The sequence below is a fragment of the Microplitis mediator genome, chromosome 1, assembly GCF_029852145.1.
Source record: "Microplitis mediator isolate UGA2020A chromosome 1, iyMicMedi2.1, whole genome shotgun sequence".
Taxonomy (NCBI): Eukaryota; Metazoa; Arthropoda; class Insecta; order Hymenoptera; family Braconidae; genus Microplitis; species Microplitis mediator.
Window position 1 is genome coordinate 15609737 of NC_079969.1, and position 27848 is coordinate 15637584.

Here is a 27848-nt window from a genome sequence, read left to right on the forward strand (position 1 = left end):
AATTTGAAGATAATTGTTTACTTGGGGCAAGTAAATTTTTATTTTCCGAATCGATCAAAAAAAATTTCTTGAATCAAGAATATTTTCCTTGATTCAAGTTAACTGTTTTTTCTGTGTAGGTACTTAATAATGATTTCATCAAAACTTGCGTAAAATTCTTCTGGAAGACTTACGGAAATTTGTACATACACTCAGCATTGATTCTCAAGCAATGCAGTTTCTATGTAACAATGTTAGATAAGAGTTGCTACAGAATTCGATATCGTGTTTCTTTACTTCTAAGTCACTCCAAGCTTAAAAACAATACCTATAGCAAACCCAGTACTCCACATTTAAATTTAAAGTGCTTCAAAATAATAATATCATCACTCGATGAAATGATATCAAACATTAAGTGAGCACCTCTGAATTGACTATAGTAATGCTGAAGAAACGGCTCAGAAAGTAACGAAGAGAATAGCCACGTCCAGATATTTTAAGTAAATCTACAACAAATCTGAGTGGATGCATCTTAAGCAAGTTGTTTGTCTCAAGAAATTACTACAGTAAATAGCTATTACCAATAGTCAGTATTCATTATTACGAATTAGCTTTACAGTATTTTATTTGAATAGTTACATAGTCATATAATAAATTTTTATAATCACACCTATGACTTATGCTAAGGAAGTCATTCATCTATCAAGATATTTCTAAAAACAATCAAAATAAATTTATAAGTTCGCGCTTTTCCCAGAAACACTAATTAACTTTCCTGCCTTTCGTAGTTCTGCTGTTAATCTCTGGCCAAGGTCAACATCAACTTGAGAAAAGTTTCTAACAGCACGTTCGATAATAAAAGTTGAAGCTTTTGACAGACTTGCAACGAGATTGTTTACTAGTCGAGTCTTTGCCTCAGCATCAAGCACTTTACGCCAGAAGGTTGTAGATTGGCCAAAATTATCTTCATTAACGGGCTCGTAACGGTCTGCATCACCAAAGATGCCAAATGGTGGAGATTGTACATCAGGGCGTACTTCGGGCCCCTTGAAGCTATTAGGATAATAGTTTGGAGCTCCATTCTGATCATATATCATCATCGCACCATCACGCTGATAGTTCATTACTGATATGATCTGTGTTAAAAAAGAAATACTCGTATTATACATATATGAAAAATAATTTTTGGTTCGTTTAAAATATTTATTACTTTGAAAGGACAGTTAACAGGAATTTGAAGATGGTTCGGTCCAAGACGATGTCTCTGAGAGTCTCCATAAGAGAGAAGACGACCCTGGAGTAATTTATCTGGGCTTGCTTCAATACCAGGTACCAAATTTCCGGGATTAAAGGCCAACTGTTCGACCTCAGCAAAATAATTAGCCGGATTTCTGTTTAATACAAATTTTCCAACGGGAATAAGAGGAAACTCTTTGTGGGGCCATACCTATTTTCCAATTTAATCAAATTTTGATGTTATCTCTCGATTCGTATTATAAAAGTAAAAAATGATAAAAGCCCGACGATCACCTTACTCGCATCGAAAGGATTCCACCGGAATTTGTCAGCCTGTTGCTCAGACATGACTTGAATGTAAAATGTCCATGAAGGAAGTGTTTTCTTAGCAATCGCATTGTATAAATCTCTGATACCATAATCTGGATCATGTGAACTTATTTCTGCAGCTTTTTTATCATCGAGGTTTTTAATACCTTGGTTGGTCTGATAAGTAAATATTAAATATATTAATAATTATATTGAAAAATGGAATACTTTACTTGTTATAAGATTACCCGAATACATGATGCTTATTTTCAATGAATGTTTCTTGTTTTTAAAAATATTCAAAATACGAAATTAGTTTTTCGAATCTAGTGCAAAATCTTGATTTTTTATTCATAAAAACGTAATCATTTATTAATAAATATCTAGTAGAGGAGACCGTGGGAGATCGACCTTCACCCATCAGATAACTCAATGAGACATATTTTTTATCAAATATAATTTATTAACAAACATGCCTATCGAAAAGTGTTCAAACCTATTTTTAATTGAATTAATTTTAATCAATTTTCTTTCATCACCTTCACTCTTTTGATAACTGAACAAATTTCATCTCAACTGATAGTTTTTAACACACAGAATATGCCTAGGTAGGCTTGCCTACCTGTTTCTATGCATGGCTACCTGGCAAGCAGATGTGAACAGGTAAGTCAGTACAGGTAACTACACCAATCTGACAACCAATCGAAATTGATGTCATAAATAAGATATTTTAATTACAAAACCATAGAACAGGACACAGCATAGCAGCTTCACGCTACCTGACCGTTGAATGTATCCGAGTGCGCATGCTCGTGTACATGTGAGTGGCAGACTAATTTTTAAATAGAGTGAAACCTAAACTTACAATTAACCTTCTCAATAAGACAATTTATAGATAAATTGAGAAAAATATAGATTGCCCGAACTGGGAATTAAACCCAGACCATGTCGGTATCGCGCTCTACTTTCTCTCTCACACCTATCAAATAGCTCCAATCCTAAAACTTTATAGCTTGGCGATAATATTTCATCTACGATTTTTTGCAGGCAAACCTATACTTTGGTTTTGTAATTAAAATATCTTACTTATGACATCAATTTCGACTGGTTTTCAGGTCAGTGTAGTTACCTATACTGACTTACCTGTTCACATCTACTTGTCAGGTAGCCATGCGTAGAAATAGGTAGGCAAGCCTACCTAGGCATATTCTGTGTGTTAAAAACTATCAGTTGAGATGAAATTCGTTCGGTTATCAAAAGAGTGAAGGTGATGAAAGAAAATTGATTAAAATTAATTCAAGTAAAAATAGTTATTAACACTTTTCGATAGGCAAGTTATCATAGGCATGGTTGTTAATAAATTATATTTGATAAAAAATATGTCTCATCGAGTTATCTGATGGGTAAAAGTCGATCACCCACCAGCTCTGAGACTAATCTATATACTCACAATAAAACATGATGACTTTTTATGAAATTTGTTTCAAATAAATAGAAATTTAAAAATTTTTTTTCCCAAACTGTAATTTTTTAATCAGAGTTTCGGAAGTTTAATTTCAACATAAATTTTGAATTGGATACACAAAATCAATCTCTCCATTTTTAGTAAAGATGGAGAACAAATTTATATAAAGGAAAAGTAAGTATGAGGTGAACGTAGGGAAGAGCTGAAAGACAGTATCTCTTTTTATATTTATGCTTCCACCCTCCTGTAAATTCATACTCATACGATTTTTCGACGCATTCTTATGGTATTATTAATAGCGAAAAATTACATTTCTATTTGGAAAATTCTTGTTTAATTATTTTTAATCACTGTATAAATTTGATTTTAATTCTTTAGAATAAGTTAATATTGTTGAAAAACTAAATTTCTTAAAATTTCAATCCATTGTTAATAAGTATGAAAGATGAACAAAAAATATTAAAAAGTAGGGAAATATTTTTGTTTAAACAAAGAACTACTAAGCTGGTCAAACAAAAGAATGAATTTATTATTCCTGCATATACAGCATTCCCTGATAAAGAATTTTTCATTGCTACCCAGTGAACACACCAACGTAACAGTGATATCACATCTAGAGAACATGTAACGTAACAAATTCAACGTAAATTTTACATTCTGATGATATAAATTGTAATGTAAATGGTACGTCAAATTTGTGACGTAAATGTGACATTAAGATTACATGCATGTTACTGACCGAGTGATATCACATTGGTGACCTAAATGTAATGTTATATTTATATCACATACTGACGTTAGCTTTACATTCTAGATATTACCTCGGAATTATGTGTGATTCTATGTGATTCTATGTGTGATTCTAATCTTGGTGATTCTATTTTATCGTCACCCGTATGAAAAAGCAATATATGAGCTTCAGTATAATTCGAAATATATGATAAATTATATGGAATTATAAGAAGTCATATATGGAGCCATATACAAAATTTTGCCGAAATATTATATGATTTTATAATTTGCAACATATATATCGGTAATATATTTTTTTTACATGCTAACTTATAAATATTGCTTATAATATTTTATACTATACTTTAAGTTATATGATAGGATATACGATTTAATTATATGACTGACATATAATATTTATACATGTAAATTTATAATTATATAAACATATGTTCACATATATTTGTATAAATGTATGTAAATATATATTTATATAGATATATGTTTATATATATTTGCACAAATATAAAACTAGAGTTTTCAAGCTATAAAATGTTTTTTTTTAAATCACGATACGATTATTTTTCATGAAGTTACAGTCTTGCAAAAATCATTAAAAAATTTCTAAAATTTTTTTGTTCCTTTAATTTATCGAAATTACTATAATATTGAAATTATAAGTTTATATATAAAATGAGAATATAATTTGAAATGTAATATCATATGTATACAATTACATATATTATAAATTATATAGATTATAATAATATTGAAATTATAAATTAATTTATAAAATGAAACATATATTTTACGTTATAAATTAATATATAAAGCGGACATATAATTTTTGATACAATATCACATGTATATAATTACATATATTATAAATGATATGGATTATTATAATATTAAACGTATAAATTATTATATATGATAAATCATATATTAATCAATATTAATAATTTTGCCGCCATATATGTTCAGTTATTTACCATATATTTTTTTATATATTATCGACAGTATATGGTTTTTTCATACGGGCACATTTACATCACAATGTAATGTTTCGGATATGTTCATATTGTTACAGCACTCTTACATAAAAAATAGTTACATTTTTTTTACATCGAAACATTTAATCACATTTATGAAAAAAATTTTACTTTAAAATGATGTACGTATTTCGACGGCATTGCGATAAAAAGGGTTATTCATAAAAATCATGTATTTGTTATAATTAATATTTTTACATTAAATTTATGTAAGAAATAATATTTGATATTGAAACCCGCTGAGGTTTATGTCGAATCGGTGGAGTAACTTTTTTGTTTTATTTATATAAATTTACATCTGTATTTTCATTTGCTTATACATAATTGAAATAATTATTTTTATTGTTATTAATATATTGATTTTATGATTAGACATTTTATTTGGTTTTTCTAATTTTTATTGTTATTATTCTTTTTTATTAAATTGAAAACAAATAAATAACGATAAAAATAATTATAAAACAATTATTTACAAGCAGGCGGAAAAATTAATAAAGTGTCTGACGTGAGAACATGCAGTCGCTGCACAATAAATATTTGGTAGTTCAGGAATTCACCGCTAAGATTTTCATGGGCGCGTAAATTGTTCCTCCAAGGATAAATATGATCCACCTTTTATCCCCCAATCGAATGCACATTCGAGGTAACAAGTCCAACGGATACATTTTTGTCTGATGTCGAGTTATATGGGAAGATACTCAAAAAAAAAAATAATATTTCATAGTCCAGTCGAGTTAGGCCTGAAAAGTAACTCTTGTTCGCGAAAATTCCTGGCAAGCTAATTTTTTCACAAAATGATTCAGAATATGCTAAAACTACGACAACCGAAAAAATCCGACAAAAAAGTGTTTAGCAAATATGTTTTTTTATAAAAAAAAATGGTCAAAATTCCAGTTTAACGCAAATATTTAACAAACTATAGCATATGGACAAAAAAAACCTGAATAAAATTGAAAGAAAAAAAAAATAATGAATAAAATGAGCCCTTATTTAAGTTCCTACGAGCTGTAGTTTGTAAATTATTTAAATGTTAGTTAATTTTCTCGTCAACTTGATGTTATTTTTTATACATCAGCTGCCCTGTGGAAAAGGTCTCATAAAATCTCATAAAAAAAATTGGCTATGAGAAAACGATCAATATTTGTCCGCGAAAAATCTCAAAAATTCTGATACAATTATTCTTTCATAGAAGGTGCATCAAAAAAAAATTTTTCTTAAAATTCTCATATAAATTATCAGAATCTATAAGAAACAGAAGGTGTAACATTGTGATTATAAGTCCCTCGCGGAATTGCCATAACGGTATTTCTACGGTATTTTCCGAGTATTTTTTGGGTATAAGTATTATTACGGTATACCTTAGGTATAAATGCGGTATTTTTGTGAAATTTTATTACCGTATTAATACCGTAAATATATTGTGTTGATACCAAATTTATATAGGGACTGTACCGTATTTATACTGTGTTTATATCGTATTTACGCTCTCGCAATACTGTATTTGTACAATGATTATACTCCATTTATATGGTTTTTATGCTGTACTTAAACGTCGGTTATACCGTATTTATACGGTTGTTATACCTTATTTAAACAGTGGTTACACGGTATTCATATAATGTTCGCACCGTATTTAAACGGTATTTATGCGGTATAAATATGGTGGTTATGCCGCATTTATACAGTGATTATGCCGTCTCACTCTTACAGGCTGAAAAATACTTTTCATATGTTTCAGTTTTATTAACAAACAATCTTCAGATTCTATAACAGATACAATATGTTTTACTACTACTTGCATTCTTAAATGGCTCATCTCTTTACTATGTTCTGCTTTCAATTTTTCAATAAAAAAGTACAGCTGTAAAAATGAACTAGTTCATTTTTACTTTTACAAAAAAATTTTTTCAAAAAAATTTCTCTCATTAACAAATAAAAACTCTTGAAACTAGTAAAAATTTTTCAATTTAAACATAAAAATATGTTTACTTGAGGAAAAAAAATTTTGATTCAAGATTAAAATTTCAAGATAATTATTTACTTGGTGCAAGAAAATTTTACTTTTCCGAATCGTGAAAACAAAATTTCTTGAATCAGGAATTGTTTTCTTGATTCGAGTTAATTGTTTTTTCTATGTAGTAATGATTCGCAAGAACATCAGATAATTTTGAAATACATTTAGGATCAATATTAATAACTAGGATTATTTTATGATTAAAAATTACATTCTTCAATTGAAACATGTCTAAACACTGCAGTGTTTATGTCGTATGGGTATTTTGACATAAAAGTCTTTTTTTAGCTCATCAAGTTCTTTATTTGTACATTATAAAAACCTTCACGCGTCTTTTAAATTTTAGTTTCTCTACACAGAAAATACAGTTAACTTGAACTAAGAAAAATATTCTTGATACAAGAAAATTTTTTTTAAAGATTCGGAAAATAAAAATTTTTTTACATCAAATAAATAATTATTTTGAAATCTTTACTTTGAATCAAAATTTTTTTTCCTCAAGTTAACAAATTTTTATGCTTTAGTCGAAAAATTTTTAATTGTTTTAAAAGTTTTTATTTCTCAAAATAAGAGATATTTTATTGAAGAAAGCCGTGCCAGGTTATTGTAGCAATATTGCATTTTTTTGTTTGAAAAAAATAAAATTTCTTGGAATAATTACTATTTGTTTAACAAAAGAATTTTCGTATGCTCCAACCAAAAAAAAAAAAAAGTTACTCAAACCGAGAGAAAAATTTCTTGGGAGAAAAGATATATATGGAAGAGAGGGAAGTCACTGGTGCTAGGCAGCAGCAGCGAGAATAGTTCGGTGCGCGCCACTAGGAAGCGCCTACGATTTCTAGTGTCCCTGGTAAGAAACTTATTTCAGAAGTCTTATATTCCGAAATTGTGACCATTCTGGCGCGGGTACTCCTCCGTTAATTGATAGAGTGATAAGTACCTTTTTTGATGGTAATATAGTACAACCTATATTACATAATGACAAAAATATTTATTATCAATGTTTCCATAAATAATTTATCTCTGAATTTGAACTTGAGCTTTAACAAAAATATTTTAATCAAAAGTCTATAGAATCTCTACTATATGATTAAAAATATACGAGTGACATAATACATTGTAAAGCAATATAAATAATTATATAGAGCCATTTATCATTAATAATTATATATAGTTTTCTTTACCTTGTACTGGATAAATTCCGTATAAACACCTCATTAAATCAGTAGAATTGTTGTGTGAACTCGGTAGAAATGCCGTATAAATTCAGTAGAAATGCCGTATTATTGCGCTAACAATGTCATATTGTTACGGTAGAAATTTCGTATTAATATCATATACATTAAGTATTAATCTTATAGAAATGCCGTATTAATACAGTAGAAGTACCGTATTATTACGGTAGAAATAACGTATTAATACGGTAGAAATGCCGTATAAGCTTCGTATAAACGCAGTATAAGCTCTGTAGGAATACCGTAATTAAATTTCACAAACATACCGTATAAATACGGTAAAACTACTTGTTATCGACTACGTGTATGCTCTTTTAATACAGTGTTCAAACCGTATCATGAAAACCGCGAGGGGTACTTATAAGTTTTCGAAAAATGTAAAGTTTACAATTGAGTAGATTTGGGAAATTAATAAGATTGTATGAGACGATTTCTGAAGTAATTATACAAGATTTGATACTGATTAATCAATGTGAGTACAGTAATTTTCCATATAGTAACGAAAAAATTTATGAGATTGATTGTTATAGTTTCTTTAGTATTGATTAAGGTTTATATGCTAAATTATTGAATTTTTTAGCATGAATTCAAATAGTTTTTATTATGTATACTCAAGAATATTTGTATGACTATTTACGCGGAAAATCCTTAGCAATCTATTCACGAAAAATATATGAAATTGAGTCAGTTTATTTATTCATCAAAAATTACTCAAGTAAACATTAATATTAAATATTAAAGTCATCATGTATTGTGGGATATACCATAGTACAACCCAATCAGGTACGTGTTGGTCTGTCAAATGACAGAAGAGTACTCGAATAAAATCGTATTGAAATTTGGAATATGACACTTTTGAAATAAATGTCTTACCAGGGACACTACATGTCGTAGGCGCGATCTCGTGGCGAGCACGGAACTACTCCCGCTGCTGCTGCCTAGCAGCGGTGACTTTCCCCTTCTCCATATCGATCTTTTCTCCCGAGAAATTTTTTCTCTTGGCTTAAGCAACTTTTGTTATTTTGGTCGGAGAATACAAAAATACTTGCGTGAAAAGAATAGTACTTGTTCCGAGAAATTTTATTCTGTTTTACCAAAAAAATGCAATATTGCTACAAAAAAATAATGTATCTTGGATCAAAAAAAAAAAAATGGGGCAAGATACATTTCTGGGTTTGTAAAAAATCACATAAAAACTTATATTTTCACTCATCTCCGAACAGTTAAAATATTCAAAGTGCAAGAAAAAGTGATAATGTTAGTATTTTTGGTGTAAATTCTTATTAAAAAAAATGAAGTTAAGCAATTATTTTTGAATGAATCTGATAAAATTAATATTTTATGTGAATGGAAATTATTTATAAAATCTCATAAGTACTCCATAATATTTTATAAGTAATAGTCTTATAACTAAAACTTACAAAAACTGTTAAATCACATAGCTTTTAAATTAAAATTAAATCTTTTAAGTTCCCGATGAAAAAAGATTTTGTCTAATCATATATGATCATGCATAATTGTCTATATATGATCAGATCCAAAAATTGGCCAGGTCTGACCATACATAACTTTATCTGTTTATACATGATCATATGTGATTACATATAATCATGCATGAACGAATATAGTCATTTTTAGAATCTCATTTAGAATATCTGTAAATTATTAATTAAGTAGTTTAATTAGGATTTATTGTCTTCATCAATATCAATGTCGGTTAAAATTAAATAAAAAGAAAAAAAAAAAAAAATCATTAACCATCGACAATTATTTTACAACGAGGTCACCCATCCAATTTATGTCCCACGCCGATGCTGCTTCACTTTGGTTATCGATGGTTTGTAGTCTGATCCTCTAGTCTGTTATACACTTACAATTAAGAAACGTTTATGGCATTACTTAACTCAAATAATCAAATTGATACTTTATACTTTTAAATTGCTGCCGAAACCTTTGAACATTTTTTAAGTATTGGGGATTTAGGTTTGATTGATAGTTAACAGAATCAAAATTTAATGACATCGATATTAAAAAATTGTCATATTATTTAATATATATATATATATATTTCAATATTTATAAGTTTCATATCAATGAAATCTGATCAGATTTAATCATACATAGACATATATTACTACATATAGGTTTATATCAGTCACGTCTGATCAGATCTAATTATATATAAGCCTATATCTAATTATATATGGGTTTGTATCAATCATGTCTGATCAGATCTAATCATGTATAGACTTATATATGATCATATATGGGGTTATAACAGCTAGGTATGATTATATCTAATTATATATAGACTTATAGATGATCAGATCTGATCATATATAGACTCATATATGGTTATATATGGAGTTATAACAGCCAGGTATGATTATATCTAATTATATATACTCATATATGATCAGACCTGATCATATATAGACTTATACATGATTATATATGGGGTCATAACAGCCAGGTATGATCAGATCTAACTATATATAGACTTATATATAAATAGATCTGATCATATATAGACTTATGTATGATTATATATGGGGTCATAACAGCCAGGTATGATCATATCTAATTATACATAGACTCATATATAATCAGATCTGATCAGATCTAATTATATATAGACTTATATATAATCAGATCTGATCATATATAGACTTATATATGGGCTTATAACAGCCAGGTATGATCAGATCTAATTATGTATGGGGTCATATATAATTATATATAATTATATGTGACCCCATATATAATCATGCATGATTATATATAACTTCATATATGATTATATATAATCATATATGATCACATATATGAACATATATAATCATATATGATTAGACAAAATCTTTTTTCATCGGGTTTTCACAAGTTAATTCGATTATAGATTTTCTTACTAATTCTCATAAAAATTTTTATGAGAAAAAGGTCTGCATTTGTCCATACCCTGATTAAAAAAATGTATTTGACAGGATTAAAAAGGATTAAAATTTTAATACTTTCAAATCCTTCTAAATACTGTAAATCCTTTTTTAAAATTCACGATTAATCATATTAAATACTTTTTAATACTAAAATAATCGAAAGGAGTAGAAGGATTTGAAAGGATTTAACTAGCATTTAAAATTTCTAATGCTACCGAATACTTTTTAATCCTGAAATAATATTTTTATTTCGTTATCTTTTTAGGATATAAAAGGATTTAACTAGCATTTAAAATTTCTAATGCTATTAAATACTTTTTAATCCTGAAATAATATTTTTATTTCTTTATCTTTTTAGGATATAAAAGGATTTAACTAGCATTTAAAATTTCTAATGCTACCGAATACTTTTTAATCCTGAAATAATGTTTTTATTTCGTTATCTTTTTAGGATATGAAAGGATTCAACTAGCATTTAAAATTTTTAATGCTATCGAATACTTTTTAATCCTGAAATAAAGTTTTTATTTTAATATCTTTTTAGGATATAAAAGGATTCAACTAGCATTTGAAATTTCTAATGCTACCGAATACTTTTTAATCCTGAAATAATTTTTATATTTCATTATCTTTTTAGGATTTAAATGAATTTTACCAGTATTTGAAATTTCTAATGCTATCGAATACTTTTTAATCCTGAAATAATGTTTTTATTTCGTTATCTTTTTAGGATATGAAAGGATTCAACTAGCATTTAAAATTTTTAATGCTATCGAATACTTTTTAATCCTGAAATAAAGTTTTTATTTTAATATCTTTTTAGGATATAAAAGGATTCAACTAGCATTTGAAATTTCTAATGCTACCGAATACTTTTTAATCCTGAAATAATTTTTATATTTCGTTATCTTTTTAGGATATAAAAGGATTCAACTAGCATTTAAAATTTCTAATACTATTGAATACTTTTTAATCCTGAAATCATATTTTTATTTCGTTATCTTTTTAGGATATAAAAGGATTCAACTAGCATTTGAAATTTCTAATGCTACCGAATACTTTTTAATCCTGAAATAATGTTTTTATTTCGTTATCTTTTTAGGATTAAAAAGTATTCAAAAGTATTTGACAGTTTAAATCATTTCAAATCCTGTTAAATCATGTTTTCAGGATTAAATAGTATTTAACAGAATTAAAAAATTTGAATCATGTTAAATCCTTCTGAATCATATTTTCAGGATTCGATAGCATTCATAAGGATATAAATTTTTTTAATCCTTTCAAATACTTTTGTTTAATCACATATGTGATTCCTGATTCAGTCTCATAAAATTTCGAAGAAATACATGTTAAATATTTTCTCATAAAATATGGCAAATATTTTATGATATTCAATAAGATATTATCTCCTAGGATAACTCTTACTAAAACTTATAAATTCTGAAAATTTCATATAAAAAAATAATCTTATTGAGATTTTGTACACGCAAAAAAAAATTCTCGACTGAAGGTAAATATTCTTGATTCAAGAAAATTTTTTTGGAGACCTAAATTTTCTCAGATAAAGTAGAAATCTTCTCCAACCAAGACGAATTCTCTTGGCTCAAGAAAATCTTGACTTGGTTCCCGAAAACGTTTGTCTTCAAAAATATTTTCTTGACTCAAGATATCTGTTTTTTCTGTGTAAGTATTATAACATCGGAATTCGCCTGATCAATTCTTATTGAAAATACATTAGAATAAACTGTAACAATTTTATAGAAGTGAAAGTATTTATTCAATCTCATAATCGTTGGCAGAATTCGAGTCACAAGATCTCATAAATTAAAAAATCTTACTCATTCTTTTAAAAATCTAGTACGGAAATCATGATAGGAAAACATCAAAAGCTTTGACTCATAGATTCTCATAAAAATTCATATGAGAATTTTTTTAAATCTCATAGATATTTTCGAAGCTCATACACGGAGAAAAAAATATCGACAGAATGACTATCCAATGTATCCTCAAATGACGTATCGTCAGAATAACGATTCGTATACCTAATTTAGGAATACTCTCATATTAATTTAATGATCTATAGTATCGTTAAAGGAAAGATACGTTTTTGGGTTAGGTTAAGTATTCGATTATTTAATTTAACAATACGACGAATAGCCTTTGTACGATATGTAGTTTCGTTGTTATAAGTATCTGTATAGCCAGCATGAAGATCCGTACAGCTAAATTGGCTATACGTATCATCGTTCTCGGTTGCCGGATGCCTAAACACAGAGTTTGCGCAATAGTCATGTCAGCGATTCATAAAATGCCTAAAATAAGAATACGAATCGTCATTTTGACGATCCACTGTGAGGATACTCTGTATAGCTGAATTGGCTATACGGCGTATCGTTAAGTAAGATGACTATATATATAGCCAGAATAGCGATACGTATACTTAATCTGGCGATATTTTTCTCTCCGTGTAGATTCTCATAAAAAATATTCAATATCAGAATGTATGGGGCTTTTCCACAGGGTGTTCCGACGCCGAAACTTGCCGAAGCGTGACAATGCATGACGAAGCTGCGCACGCGAGTGCCATAGACTGAGCCTCAAGTAGATATCAAACCCTGTAGTAAGCCAACGAATGACCGAAAAATTTTAAGGATGGAACTATAATAAACTTTTCAAAAAAAAAGTTGTTATGAAAAATTGTTAAATCCAAGAACCGAAAAAAAATAATATTACTGTTTAAATTATTGATAAAAATGCCTCGAAGCATAATAAAAGTTCAACTGAAATGAAACAAATCAGTTTAAACTTATGATTAGAATATATTCGTGTACTGATTGTTATTGGTCATTTAAAAAATAAGTCACAACATAAATCTACCAAAACTACTCCGAACATCAGACGCACTATCAACCCTCTTAATAGAAAATTCAACTGTTGGTAAGGTAATTTCCCAGCGATAACAAGTGAAATAGATATGCACAGCGGATAAATACAAGAAAGTACAAACAGTTGCAAAAGTATTTGAAATAATTTTTTCATGTTAACTTTTTGGTTTCATGATGAGTAATAATTAACTTTTAGAATATTTTTTAGGCAATAAATAATATTGAATGATAATGTTTAAAGATGAAACACCATAAATAAATTATGCTTAAGTAATAAATTTTACACACCACCGAAAACATCGGTATAAAAAATTAAAAAACCTCAGCTGTTAAAAATTCTGATTAATTATTTATTGTAATATCTTATTAAAGTTAATACAAAAAGTTTTAATTTTATTTAAAGACATTCATGTAATTAAGTTAAATATTACCCGGGAAAAAATGATTTTGCCTAATCATATATGATTATATATGTTCATATATATGATCATATATGATTATATATAATCATATATGAAGTTATATATAATCATGCATGATTATATATGGGGTCATATATAATTATATATAATTATATATGACCCCATACATAATTAGATCTGATCATACCTGGCTGTTATAAGCCCATATATAAGTCTATATATAATCAGATCTGATTATATATAAGTCTATATATAATTAGATCTGATCAGATCTGATTATATATAAGTCTATGTATAATTAGATATGATCATACCTGGCTGTTATGACCCCATATATAATCATACATAAGTCTATATATGATCAGATCGATTTATATATAAGTCTATATATAGTTAGATCTGATCATACCTGGCTGTTATGACCCCATATATAATCATGTACAAGTCTATATATGATCAGGTCTGATCATATATGAGTCTATATATAATTAGATATAATCATACCTAGATGTTATAACCCCATATATGATCATATATAAGTCTATACATGATTAGATCTGATCAGACATGATTGATACAAACCCATATATAATTAGATATAGGCCTATATATAATTAGATCTGATCAGACGTGACTGATATAAACCTATATGTAGTTATATATGTCTATTTTAAATCTGATCAGATTTCATTGATATGAAACCTATAAATATTTAAATGTATATATATATATATATATTAAATAATATGACAATTTTTTAATATCAATGTTATTAAATTTTTATTCTGTCAACTATCAATCAAACTTAAATCCCCAATACTTAAAAAATGTTCAAAGGTTTCGGCAGTAATTTAAAAGTATAAAGTATCAATTTGATTATTTGAGTTAAGTAATGCCATAAACTTTTCTTAATTGTAAGTGTATAACAGACTAGAGGATCAGACTACAAACCATCGATAACCAAAGTTAAGCAGCATCGGCGTTGGTCATTAATTGGATGGGTGACCTCGTAGTAAAATAATTGTCGATGGTTAATAATTTTTTTTTTTTTTTTTTTATTTAATTTTAACCAACATTGATATTGATGAAGACAATAAATCCTAATTAAACTACTTAATTAATAATTTACAGATATTCTAAATGAGATTCTAAAAATGACTATATTCGTTCATGCGTGATTATATATAATCATATATGATCATGTATAAACAGATCAAGTTATGTATGATCAGACCTGGCCAATTTTTGGATCTGATCATATATAGACAATTATGCATGATCATATATGATTAGGCAAAATCATTTTTTCCCGGGTAATAAAAGGAATGAAACATTTTTTTACTTGCAATATTCCTATAAATAATAATAAAAATAAATAATTTTAACGTATGAAAAAGTTGAATTTTTTAAAATTTTTGACGACTTTCAACTGTCATAAACGTATCTAAATTTTATCAATTAATAAAAAAACAAAAACAAAATTAAAGCGTTAATTGAAAAATGGGTAATGTCGTTGAAATTTTGCTGACATATAGATTGGAAGAAAATTGTTTACAGTTTATATCAATTAGGAGTTCAACAAAATTTGTTAAATAATTTTCAGTAAATCTTTATCTCAATTTTATAATACGAACTTTCAAATTTATTATTAGACTAAAATTTATTCAACAAGTTTATAGTTATAACTCCTAATTGATAAAAACTGAAAATAATTTTTTTAATTCTATGCCTCGGCGAAATTATTACTCGTTATTTTTCATAAGGGTTTTAATTTTTTTTTTTTATTAATTAATAAAATTTTAACACAATTACGACAGTTGAAAGTTTTTAAATATTTTTTTTCTTCCGACCTATATGTCAGCAAAATTTCAACGACACTACCCATTTTTCAATTAACGCTTTAATTTTGTTTTTGTTTTTTTATTAATTGATAAAATTTAGATACGTTTATGACAGTTGAAAGTCGTCAAAAATTTTAAAAAATTCAACTTTTTCATACGTTAAAATTATTTATTTTTATTATTATTTATAGGAATATTGCAAGTAAAAAAATGTTTCATTCCTTTTATTAATATTTAACTTAATTACATGAATGTCTTTAAATAAAATTAAAACTTTTTGTATTAACTTTAATAAGATATTACAATAAATAATTAATCAGAATTTTTAACAGCTGAGGTTTTTTAATTTTTTATACCGATGTTTTCGGTGGTGTGTAAAATTTATTACTTAAGCATAATTTATTTATGGTGTTTCATCTTTAAACATTATCATTCAATATTATTTATTGCCTAAAAAATATTCTAAAAGTTAATTATTACTCATCATGAAACCAAAAAGTTAACATGAAAAAATTATTTCAAATACTTTTGCAACTGTTTGTACTTTCTTGTATTTATCCGCTGTGCATATCTATTTCACTTGTTATCGCTGGGAAATTACCTTACCAACAGTTGAATTTTCTATTAAGAGGGTTGATAGTGCGTCTGATGTTCGGAGTAGTTTTGGTAGATTTATGTTGTGACTTATTTTTTAAATGACCAATAACAATCAGTACACGAATATATTCTAATCATAAGTTTAAACTGATTTGTTTCATTTCAGTTGAACTTTTATTATGCTTCGAGGCATTTTTATCAATAATTTAAACAGTAATATTATTTTTTTTCGGTTCTTGGATTTAACAATTTTTCATAACAACTTTTTTTTTGAAAAGTTTATTATAGTTCCATCCTTAAAATTTTTCGGTCATTCGTTGGCTTACTACAGGGTTTGATATCTACTTGAGGCTCAGTCTATGGCACTCGCGCACGCGTTCGTTCGGGATATTTGAAATTTGAACGATTACTTTTAATTTTCTAGCTAAAAGATATACATATTCTGTTTAACAAAAAAATTAAATAGTAATTAAATTTTTACTCGTATAAAAAATAATAAAATGGATCAATTCATAGCTTAAATGTTTTCTAAGAATATTAAAAATTAAAAATATTTTTTTTTTTCGTAATTTATTTTATTTTTCATTCAAGTTATTTAAATTTGAGTCATTTAAAACAAATTATTTTCAGCTGACGCACAAACGTCCTTTCATTCCAAATTGTATTACATTAATACCTCTGTTCGAATAAATAATTTTATGGAAATATTTAAAATTTTGCAGTAAAGCATGATATGTATATATTTAATTATAAGCCAACTTTTATTTATAATTTTAGGATATAATAATAATAATACAATCGATTTTACACTGAGAAAATGAAATAATATTGTCCCAACAAGAATTTCTTGGTTCGAACAATCCGTTTCAAATATTTATTTTATGCATCTGATATGATATTGTGGGTAAACAAAAGAATAGCTGTGCTTAAATTAAGAAAAAATTATTTCCATCAATTCTACAAATTCTTAAGACAAAGTTATATATTCTTGAAAATGATCAAGTATATATATGTTCTTGTGTCAAGTGAATATCCTTAATAAAAGTATTTTTTTTCTCAGTATAATAAAAAATAAGATAAATTACGAAAAAAAAAATATTTTTAATTTTTGATATTCTTAGAAAACATTCAAGCTATGAATTGATCCATTTTATTATTTTTTATAGGAGTAAAAATTCAATTACTATTTATTTTTTTCGTTGGACAAAATATAAATATCTTTTAGCTAGAAAATTGAAAGTAATTTTTCAAATTTCAAATTTCCCGAACGAGCGCGCGCGCAGCTTCGTCATGTATCATCACGCTTCGGCAAGTTTCGGCGTCGGAACAGCTGATGTATAAAAAATAACATCAAGTTGCCGAGAAAATTAATTAACATTTAAATAATTTACAAACTACAGCTCGTAGGAACTTAAATAAGGGCTCATTTAATTCATTATTTTTTTTTCTTTCAATTTTATTCGGGTTTTTTTTTGTCCATATGCTATAGATTGTTAAATATTTGCGTTAAACTGGAATTTTGACCATTTTTTTATAAAAAAACATATTTGCTAAGCACTTTTTTGTTGGATTTTTTCGGTTGTCGTATTTTCATCATATTCTGAATCATTCTGTGAAAAAAATAGCCTTCCAGGAATTTTCGCGAACAAGAATCCTTATCTCGACTGGACTATTCAGTATCGAGAAAAATAAAAAAAATTAAGAACTTGGAGATTTTTAAATATTTATTAAAAAAAATGTACTTTAGTATAAAAAAAGTATGTATGTTTTCCAGCCAATAAGTCACATATTAATATCTCTTATATTTTTTTTTATGAATTTTTTTTTTTAATATAGCAATTACAATTTCTAGCACATAAAAGTGCTTTGTACAATTTAATAGAAAATGATGTCACTTAGAGGTCACTGTTATATAACCTCAACGTAAAATTTGTATTTTTTCATGACTTCTATGTTACGTAAATATGATATTCAAATAACATCACAGTTATATCACCAATGTAACATGTACGTCACATTAACATCACATTTACGTTCATCATGTTACGTAATAATGTTACGTAAATGAGTGTGAAATTGTGATATACATGTTATGAAGATGTGATGTACATGTGACTTACGATTTTCCGTAACCGGAAGTTTTCGTTCTATAAATGTGACATCCCTGTTACGTTGATGTGTTCACTGGGATATCGAGCACAATAAAAACCTGGAAGACTATGTTTTGCAATTTAGCTAATAACACGACAAGTGAAGTACCCCGGGAAAAAATGATCAGACCTGACCATGCCTGTTCATGTATGATCAGGCCTGAAATTAGACCTGATCATGCCTGTTCATGTATGATTAGGCCTGAAATTAGACATGATCAGGCCTGATCATACCTGTCCATGCCTGTTCATGTCTGAAGCGTTGAATACACTCAGGCCTGATCATGCCTGTTTATGCCTGTTCATGTCTGAAGCGTTAAATACAGTCAGGTCTGGTCATGCCTGTTCATACCTGTCCATGCCTGTTCATGCCTGGTCATGTCTGTTCATGCCTGTTCATGTCTGAAGCGTTAAATACGCTCAGGCCTGATCATACCTGTCCATGCCTGGTCATATATGTTCATGTCTGTTCATGTCTGCTCATAGATCTAAAATTTTGTTGACCAAGAATCTATCACGTATAAGATTTTAATTACTTGAAGTTCATACGAAACTTACTTTTCAACTAAATTTCTTAGGTCAGTGGGTAGCGAGTTACACTTTCGAGCGCAAGGTCCACGGTTCAAATCCTGCACACGCCCGAATTTTTTATTTTTTTTATTTTTATAGCAATAATTATAAATACAATAGGGTGGCCCAAAAAAACTGACTATTTTTTTTTTCGAGTCTCTAATGAAAATTTGTTAATTTAAGATGTTTTAAGAAGCCTCTCCAAAAATCAGCTCGATAAAAAATTTTCAAGAGGTCGCTCACGAATTTTGAAAATATCGAAAATGATTGGAATTCGGATTTTTTGTTTCTAAATTTTTTCTTCCTCGTGGCAGCAATATTTTTTCTGCCCTCCGGCCGGAAAGTGGCAACTTTCGGGCCGCTGCCCTAAACGAAGTTGCAACTTTCCGGCTTCGTCGAGCAGAAAAATAGTATACGCACCTTGGCCAGTAAAAAAGAAAGCCTCAGACCACATGTTTGTCAACCTCGGCTTCGCCTCGGCCAACAATTACATGTGCTCTGAGACTTTTCTTATTTTACTGGCCTAGGTATGTAATATACTATTTATCTGTAAAATTATGACTATGCTGAAAATTTCAGCCCAATATTTAAATATTTAAACGGCGCTCAAGAATTTTGAATATTAACTGATAATATGTGACTAATACTTTGAATTAGTTTTTGTATTTTTTTATAACTCAATTACTGTCATTCCACTTAAATATAACTTTTGCATAACCGAAAATATACAGGACAGTCTTGAACAATAAAATTGGGTAAGTTTTGAATAAGCAAAAGAACCTAAAAATTGAATTAAAAAATAAAAAAGTATGTAAATAATTTATTATTTCTATTTCTCGGGTTGTATTTTTATTCATTATGATACAAATTGATGGTGAAAAAATTGAGAAGGTTTATTATTAATATTCGAGGGTCGCTCGAAAACGTCCAAGAGACAGTACTCGGGAACATTCAAAATTCTTGAGCGACGTTTAAATATTTTAATTTTGAGCTGAAATTTTTAGGGTAGTCATGATTTCATAAATATAAACTATAGCTGCCACGAGAAAGAAGAAATTTAGAACAAAAAAATCCGAATTTCGATCATTTTTGATATTTTTAAAATTCGTGAGCGACCTCTTGAAAATTTTTTATCGAGCTGATTTTTGGAGAGGCGTCTTAAAACATCTTAAACTAACAAATTTTCATTAGAGACTCGAAAAAAAAAAATAGTCGGTTTTTTTGGGCCACCCTAATATACATGTATAATTGAATATAGTTATACATAATCATATATAATTATATAGGGTCATTTTTTATATATAATTTTTATATATATTTATTAGGGTGATCCAAATAATAAGAAACTTTTTTTTTTCTTCCAAACAGGTTTAAAAGTTTCATTTAGATAAAAAAAGACGCTTGTGAAAATTAGAGCTCTTAATATTAACATTAAGAGGTTCCTCATCGCACTTTTCTATTTCCCATAAGAATAACATGGAAAAAATTTTTTTTACGTCTTCTGATTTTTATAAGTAGCTAACGATGCGTCATAGGAATAATTGGCAGACATATTTTTGTAGGGAATTGAATGCTCTAGAAAAAAAGATTCTTATCATTTTTTGAGGAATCTATTTGTTCAAAAGTTATTTGAGGTTGAAGTCAAATTCATATTAAATTTAGAGATTTTCTACTTTTCCGGCGAAACTATCAGACTTATTACAAAATATCATTAGACCTTTTTTGTAGACAATTTTATTCCCTAAAAGTTATTTCCAATAAAGTTTTTTCGAATTCCGCATTGTTTTCTAGTTATTTTAATTTTAATGTCATGCTCATAAAAAAATAGTCTTCTGATCGATTTTAAGAGCTTGACATTAAAATTAAAATAACTAGAAAACAATGCGGAATTCGAAAAAACTTTATTAGGAATAACTTTTAGGGAATAAAATTGTCTACAAAAAAGGTCTGATGATATTTTGTGATAAGTCTGATAGTTTCACCGGAAAAGTAAAAAATCTCAAAATTTAATATGAATTCGACTTCAACCTCAAATAACTTTTGAACAAATAGATTCCTCAAAAAATGATAATAATCTTTTTTTGTAGAGCATTCAATTCCTTACAAAATAATGCCTGCCATTTATCCCTATGACGCATCGTTAGCTACTTATAAAAATCAGAAGATGTAAAACAAATTTTTCCCATGTTATTCTTATGGAAAATGGAAAAGTGCGATGAGGAACCTCTTAATGTTAATATTAAGAGCTCTAATTTTTACAGGCGTCTTTTTTTATCTAAATGAAACTCTTGAACCTGTTTAAACGAAAAAAAACAAAATTTGTTATTTTTTGGATCACCCTAATATTTATATATATATATATATAATTTTTTTACCCGAATGGGCATGAACAGACATGAACATACCTGATCAGGCCTGGTCAGGCATGGTCATTTTTCATGTCTGATCAAGCCTGAAGACTCATGCCTGTTCATGTCTGATCAGGTCTGATCATTTTTTCCCGGGGTTATAAAATTACATTTTTTGACGTTTTATAATATGTGGATAACATTTTTTCCTTTCTCGAATACTCTGTTTTTCCAATTTATCGGATTAATTGCAACACTTTATCTTCTGTTCAAATTTTATTCTTGCAAGCTAATAACTAAACAATCTTACCCTGTAATGAAATTTACACCAGACAAACTCATTTTCCTTATTAACAAATTTAAAAGTATTTGCGCCGAACCCATGCATATGACGATAACCATCCGGAATGCCACGATCGCCGAATAAAAACATAAGCTGGTGTGTTGATTCAGGCCGGAGTGAAAGAAAATCCCAAAACATATCGTTATCCTTCAGAAAAGTTACCGGATTTCTTTTTTGTACATGAATAAGACTCGGAAAAAGGAATGAGTCTTTTACGAAAAGTAGCGGAGTGTTATTTCCAACAAGATCCCATATTCCTTCCTCAGTGTAAAATTTAAGAGCAAATCCTCTAGAATCTCTGTAATCAAAAAAATTGTAATTAAAGCTTTTTGTATTTCCAATTAATGATAGAAAAATATGAGGAAGATCGATCGAAATGATTCTGGTGACGAAAATCCTTGTGGGCCCTACTGTGACCGAGTGATCCAAGGCGTCGTTCAGTTCTCGCTCGAAAGGTCTCGGGTTCGAATGCAATACCAGAGAGATTATTATTTTATACATTGATGTGAAATTTCTATTACATTAAAATTTACGATGTGCACATCATAACTTATAGTAGAGCTTAAAACTTTGTGTATTTTGACTGAAATATTATTTCTTATATGAAATTTCCAATGCTACATTGTAAAAATGATGATTTTAAAGGTATAGTCCACCACTGCAGCAATTAATAGTAAAAATTACGATGTTAGCATCGTAAATTCAACTGGATTTTTTTTCCGTGTAGAGAGGGTTTAATTTTCTGTGATGTATGCTATAATTTTTTCCACAAATACTTGATAATGAAAAATACTGCTCTGAAATGACGCAACCTAGTATACAGATATATTGTATACAAACCAGTTACTCCAGAATGTTGAAAAATTTCCATTTTAGTCATAAATAAAATAAATTGAATGTAACTGAAACTTTATGTGTGATACCTTATTGTATCTGCTGATCCAGTTTCTCCGCTTGCAGTGGAAAATCGTACGGCTATAGAAGTTTTTTTCCCAATTTTCGAAAATACTTTAGCTCTTGAATACTGTGTTATGTCATGAGTGACCTCAAAATAACCAAAAGCACCTGTAAAATTGGAGTAATCATTTCGAAAGCCTTGAATCAGATATCGAATTACATTGAAAATGTCACGTTTTTATTATTTTCTTACCAGCTCCTTTAGCATGAACCACCCTTTCTGGAATTCTTTCTCTATCAAAATGTGATATTTCATCGATGAATACGGAATCTTGAACAAGCAATGGACCTCTTGGACCAGCCGTAAGAATTGCTGTTTTATTGGCAATGGGAGCTCCATTTCCTGTTAATACAACATGTGGCTTGTCCTAAAAAATGGCAATCATATAATTCTGCACGGAAAAAAAAGAAATTTGGCTGCAACAGGAATAACCTGTGGCTGCAATAGGGACTGCCCTGTTACCGTTACAAGATCAGTGTAGGATCCCGTATAAACACACATGCATGCATGCAAACACATGTATAAGCGCACAAACGCGTGGGTACGCCCACACATGCATATGCGCACAAACATGTGAGCATACACACACGTGCATGGCACACACATGTGCGCACACACACTTATTCATTATTTTCAATTTCTCGAATTCTCGGAGATAAGTACGAAACGCAACTTTTTTCAAGCTCGAAGAGCTCGAAAATACCAATGTCCTTAAAAATATTTTCGAGCTTAAAAAGCTCGAAAATGTATTGGCAGTAATGTTTTCGAGTTCCTTGAGCTTGGAAACAACAGGGAGTTTCGGAACTGGCCTGCAGGGTCACCGGGTTTCCAGATTTTTTTTACATCATACAAAAAAGCATAGAATTTTGTGAAGAAATAAAAATTTTTAAGTTGTTATTCCATTCAAAATCTTAAAGACCGAAGTTAAAAAAAAAGGATGAGAGAATCTCTTTAGCCCTATGTAATGAAGGGTTAACCCCTTAATAATTCATTTTGAATCAGTAGAATAACGAATTGAGTCAATACAGGAAGAAAGTTATTCCTTAACAAGCTATGTCTTTGTATTAGGATACAATTTCACCTGTTTTAGAGTAAATCGAAGAGTGAATAAATGTTTCAATGCGAGTGACTAAGTCGGAACAACAATTCCGATCGTATGGCACACAGAGTGTGATTACGCTTGTAATGTGCAAAAATATTTTCAAAAATTTCTACTTCATTAGGTTTTCAAATTCGGTAGCCATTTGTTAATGTTGACTTTTTAACAGATTTATCATTTTGGTATCTGGGTTGGATATAAATTATTTAGCAAAGATAGCACGTAATTATTTACGCTTTATGTAATCAAAAAAATGTGCCTAGCAGTTGTATAAATTATTGCTGTAAATAAATTTGAAATATATGTTGAAATAATTTATTTGTGTTATTGAATCAAAAAATTATATAATCTAGTTTTGATTACAACTAATGATTTGAGAAATATCTCATAAATAAAAAAAGTCTTATTTATCGATCAAATTTTTCTTTATTTTAAAATTTGAATTTGCATTTAAAATAATCATGTGGATTGAAGTTCAAATCATTTTAATCCAGCTTTCGTAATTAAGGATATTTATCATCTATAATATTTGCATAAAATGGTTAAAATTGCGCAATAACACAATGAACATCAACATTCAATTCACATAAATTTATATGTTTTAGAAATATGTTTAGCAAACATTCGTTTTTAAAGAATATAAATCAATTTATCTGTTATCTTCTTAATATTCATAGAATAAATAAAGTATTTAAAGTTATATCTATATTCCAGAAGTATTTCAAATTCCATTGCATTACACGATCTTACATAAATATTTTTTTAAATATTTCGATTTTTACATAATTCTTTTTTAATATTTCCTTTGTAAGGCGGTCACACTCTTTTTTCTACACGCTTAAAAAAAAGTGGTAATATTTCCCATCTTAACAAATTAACTATTCCCATCTTTACGTTTTAATGATTCTTATTCTTTTATGTTAACTTTCCTATCGGAGATGGTAAGCATTTTTATCCAAGATGATAATCATTATTATCTGAGAAGGCAATATTTTAAAATTTTTCAGACATAAGAAATATTACTATCTATTATTGTTATTATTATTATCATTTATTTTTTACTGGCCATGGAATTAAAGCTTCTTGCGGTCATCCAGATGATAAATATTACTATCGGCAATAATAAATATTACTATACGAGAAACGAATAATTAACGTAACAGCATGATAATGTTTATTTCATACAGATGGTAATCATTCCTTATTGCAAGATGGTAACAGTTAGCATTTTTTTTTTCAGCTTGTATGTAAACTATATTTTATCAAAAAAGGAAGATAAAAACTAAGAAGTAAAGGTTTATTTTTGTAAGAAATGGGTGAAAACTATTGTTCTGAGTCTAGCCGACACGATCGATCTTATGGTTGTAAAATGATTTTATAAAAAAAATTTTTTATCTGTCGGAAGTTTAATGAACAATAAATCTAATGATTTTAAAAATACCATCATTATGACCATAATTGATAAATCAATATATGTTTCTTTAAAATTTAACACTCAAAATATTTATATTTCTTTGAACAAAATTCATTTATTTCGTGATTTTCGAATATCTCAGAAACCATTAAATCGATCGATTCCAAAATCCCATCATATTTAAAATTCAACACAAGCTTTACGTTGTTTCAAAACTCATCTTAATCGGTTTATTCATGCCATGAAAAATCGTGAACGAAGCAGTTAAGAAAATATTGTATCTCACATTTTACATAGTATAACTGCCTAATTTCTGAACAATGTTGCCTACCCAGGTCAAAAATAAAACTTGATTTAGACTTGGTTTACCAAGTCGAAATTTGGAGCCGTTTTTCACAAGACAAACTCGACTTTTTTTTTACGGAAATATAAAATACATTGAGTTTTTGCTTTGGTTTAGACTTAACTGGCTTACTTAGTCACGATTTGAGACGAAAAAGTTTAAATCAAGTCGAAATTGACTTGGTTTAGACTTATTCGACTTAAATTTTGAGACGAAAAAGTCAAAACTAAGGTGAAATAATATCTATATATTAAGGCGAAAGTAAGGCGAATAAATAACTTTTTTTCGACTTGGTTCAGCAAGTCAAAAGTAAGGTGAATGACTATCGTGCTTGAAGTAAAGACGAATAAGTTGAAAATAAGATGAAAAAAGTTCAAAAAGTTGAAAAAAATTTAATCGAAGTCGAAAAAGTCGAGATCTTATCGAAAAATCGACGGCAAATCGATAACTTCAAAAGAAAATAAGGTGAAGCAAGTCTGAATCAAGTTTTATTTTTGACCCGGGTACATTTAAACTACACAAATGTTACCGCCTATCTAAGTATCTCAACTAAACGCTTTTGTTGAGTTGTTTTAGTTATTGCAACTCGAAATTTTTCTGAGAGTAAAATCATGTGATCTTCACATATTAGTTTATTAGAAAATTTTCGAGGTCAAAGAGTTCAAAACAGTAGTGCGAACATGATATCCAATTCAAAAGTTTAAAAACGACGTTCAATTCATGGTTAAATTTGCAGGGTTGGAGGTGCATTGAGTTATGCTATTATTCGCTTTCATCTGTCAACGAGCTACGGCAGTGAAGCTCATTACGTTTTAGCTCTGCTTGTATTAGGAAAATGGTCTGAAGCATGATACCTTAATATTTAGCTTGAGCGATGACTCCGTTTGCATATTCAAGACAAAACTAACAATAATTGGTTGTTCTTTACATCTATTACTTCAATCTTAGTTCTTGATTCAAGACCTAATTCACTCTAAATTGATATTCTATATCTCACTAACGATACTGGATTTAGGCAAATATTTTGTTTCGCTTTTGCGATGTATGAAGTGACTTAAAATATTTTTATAAACAGCAAAAGATAGAAAGACGTAAAATATATTTAATTATTGAATTTTATATATAACAATACTACTTTGAAATATTTTATATATAACAATACTATTTTGAAATAAAAATAGTTTACCTATCCAATTTTTGTTAGCATAATGTTTATACCTACTCCGCAAAATAATCTTTTTATGAAATTCTCTTAATGAAATTTGATAAAATTTTAGACTGGCAATGACCTGATAAAAATTCATAAAACTGCATGAAAAATAATTTTTTCGACCTAGCAATTTTGCAATTTATCGTTCCTTGGAAAGGGCTTATGGAAACAAGTTATCTTTTATCATGAGTGTCGTACTATGGTTTCGTTTGTTAATATAAGATGTTATTAATTGGTATAACTAAAATTGGACATTTCAAATAAACTTGTCTTCAACCCATATATATGTATTTTGTAAATAATTGGATGCAAATGAGTATAAAAAAATAAAAAAGGAATGTACATATACCTTTACTGTCTTTTTATATTCATTTAATTGTTCTGAAGCTGGATCTCGAGCCATTTTTGTCTTCTTGTTACTACAATCACCAATACGACGCTTGTTACGAAATGGAAAATATTTTAGGAAATTAAAGAATGATGAAAGTAAACCTGGATGGAAGATCCACAATAGTACACTTGTACTCTCTAGCATTAACCGCGAGGTTTTATTGGAGTGTTCCGTTGGACTAGGTGGGAGACACCAAACGCGATGTGCAAAAACAATTTACGTATCTGCATGAACGGTAAAGTTCGACACGGTCTTAGTATTGATATTTGCATAGTTGAAATAAAAGCGTAAAGATTCCCTTGCTCTTTTATTGGCAAAT

General features: G+C 28.4%; 1 protein-coding gene across 1 annotated transcript; it reads right to left on the reverse strand.

Moving 5' to 3' along the window:
- Nucleotides 1–501: 501 nt before the first annotated feature.
- On the reverse strand, nt 502–27646 carry LOC130670120 (catalase-like). The gene is made up of 7 exons (XM_057473333.1): nt 27488–27646; nt 23265–23439; nt 23038–23179; nt 22082–22412; nt 1510–1701; nt 1190–1426; nt 502–1115 (listed from the first exon to the last, which is right to left on the reverse strand). The coding sequence occupies exons 1-7, from the start codon at nt 27539–27541 to the stop codon at nt 714–716; spliced, it is 1533 nt and encodes a 510-aa protein (XP_057329316.1). The 5' UTR covers nt 27542–27646; the 3' UTR covers nt 502–713.
- Nucleotides 27647–27848: the final 202 nt, after the last annotated feature.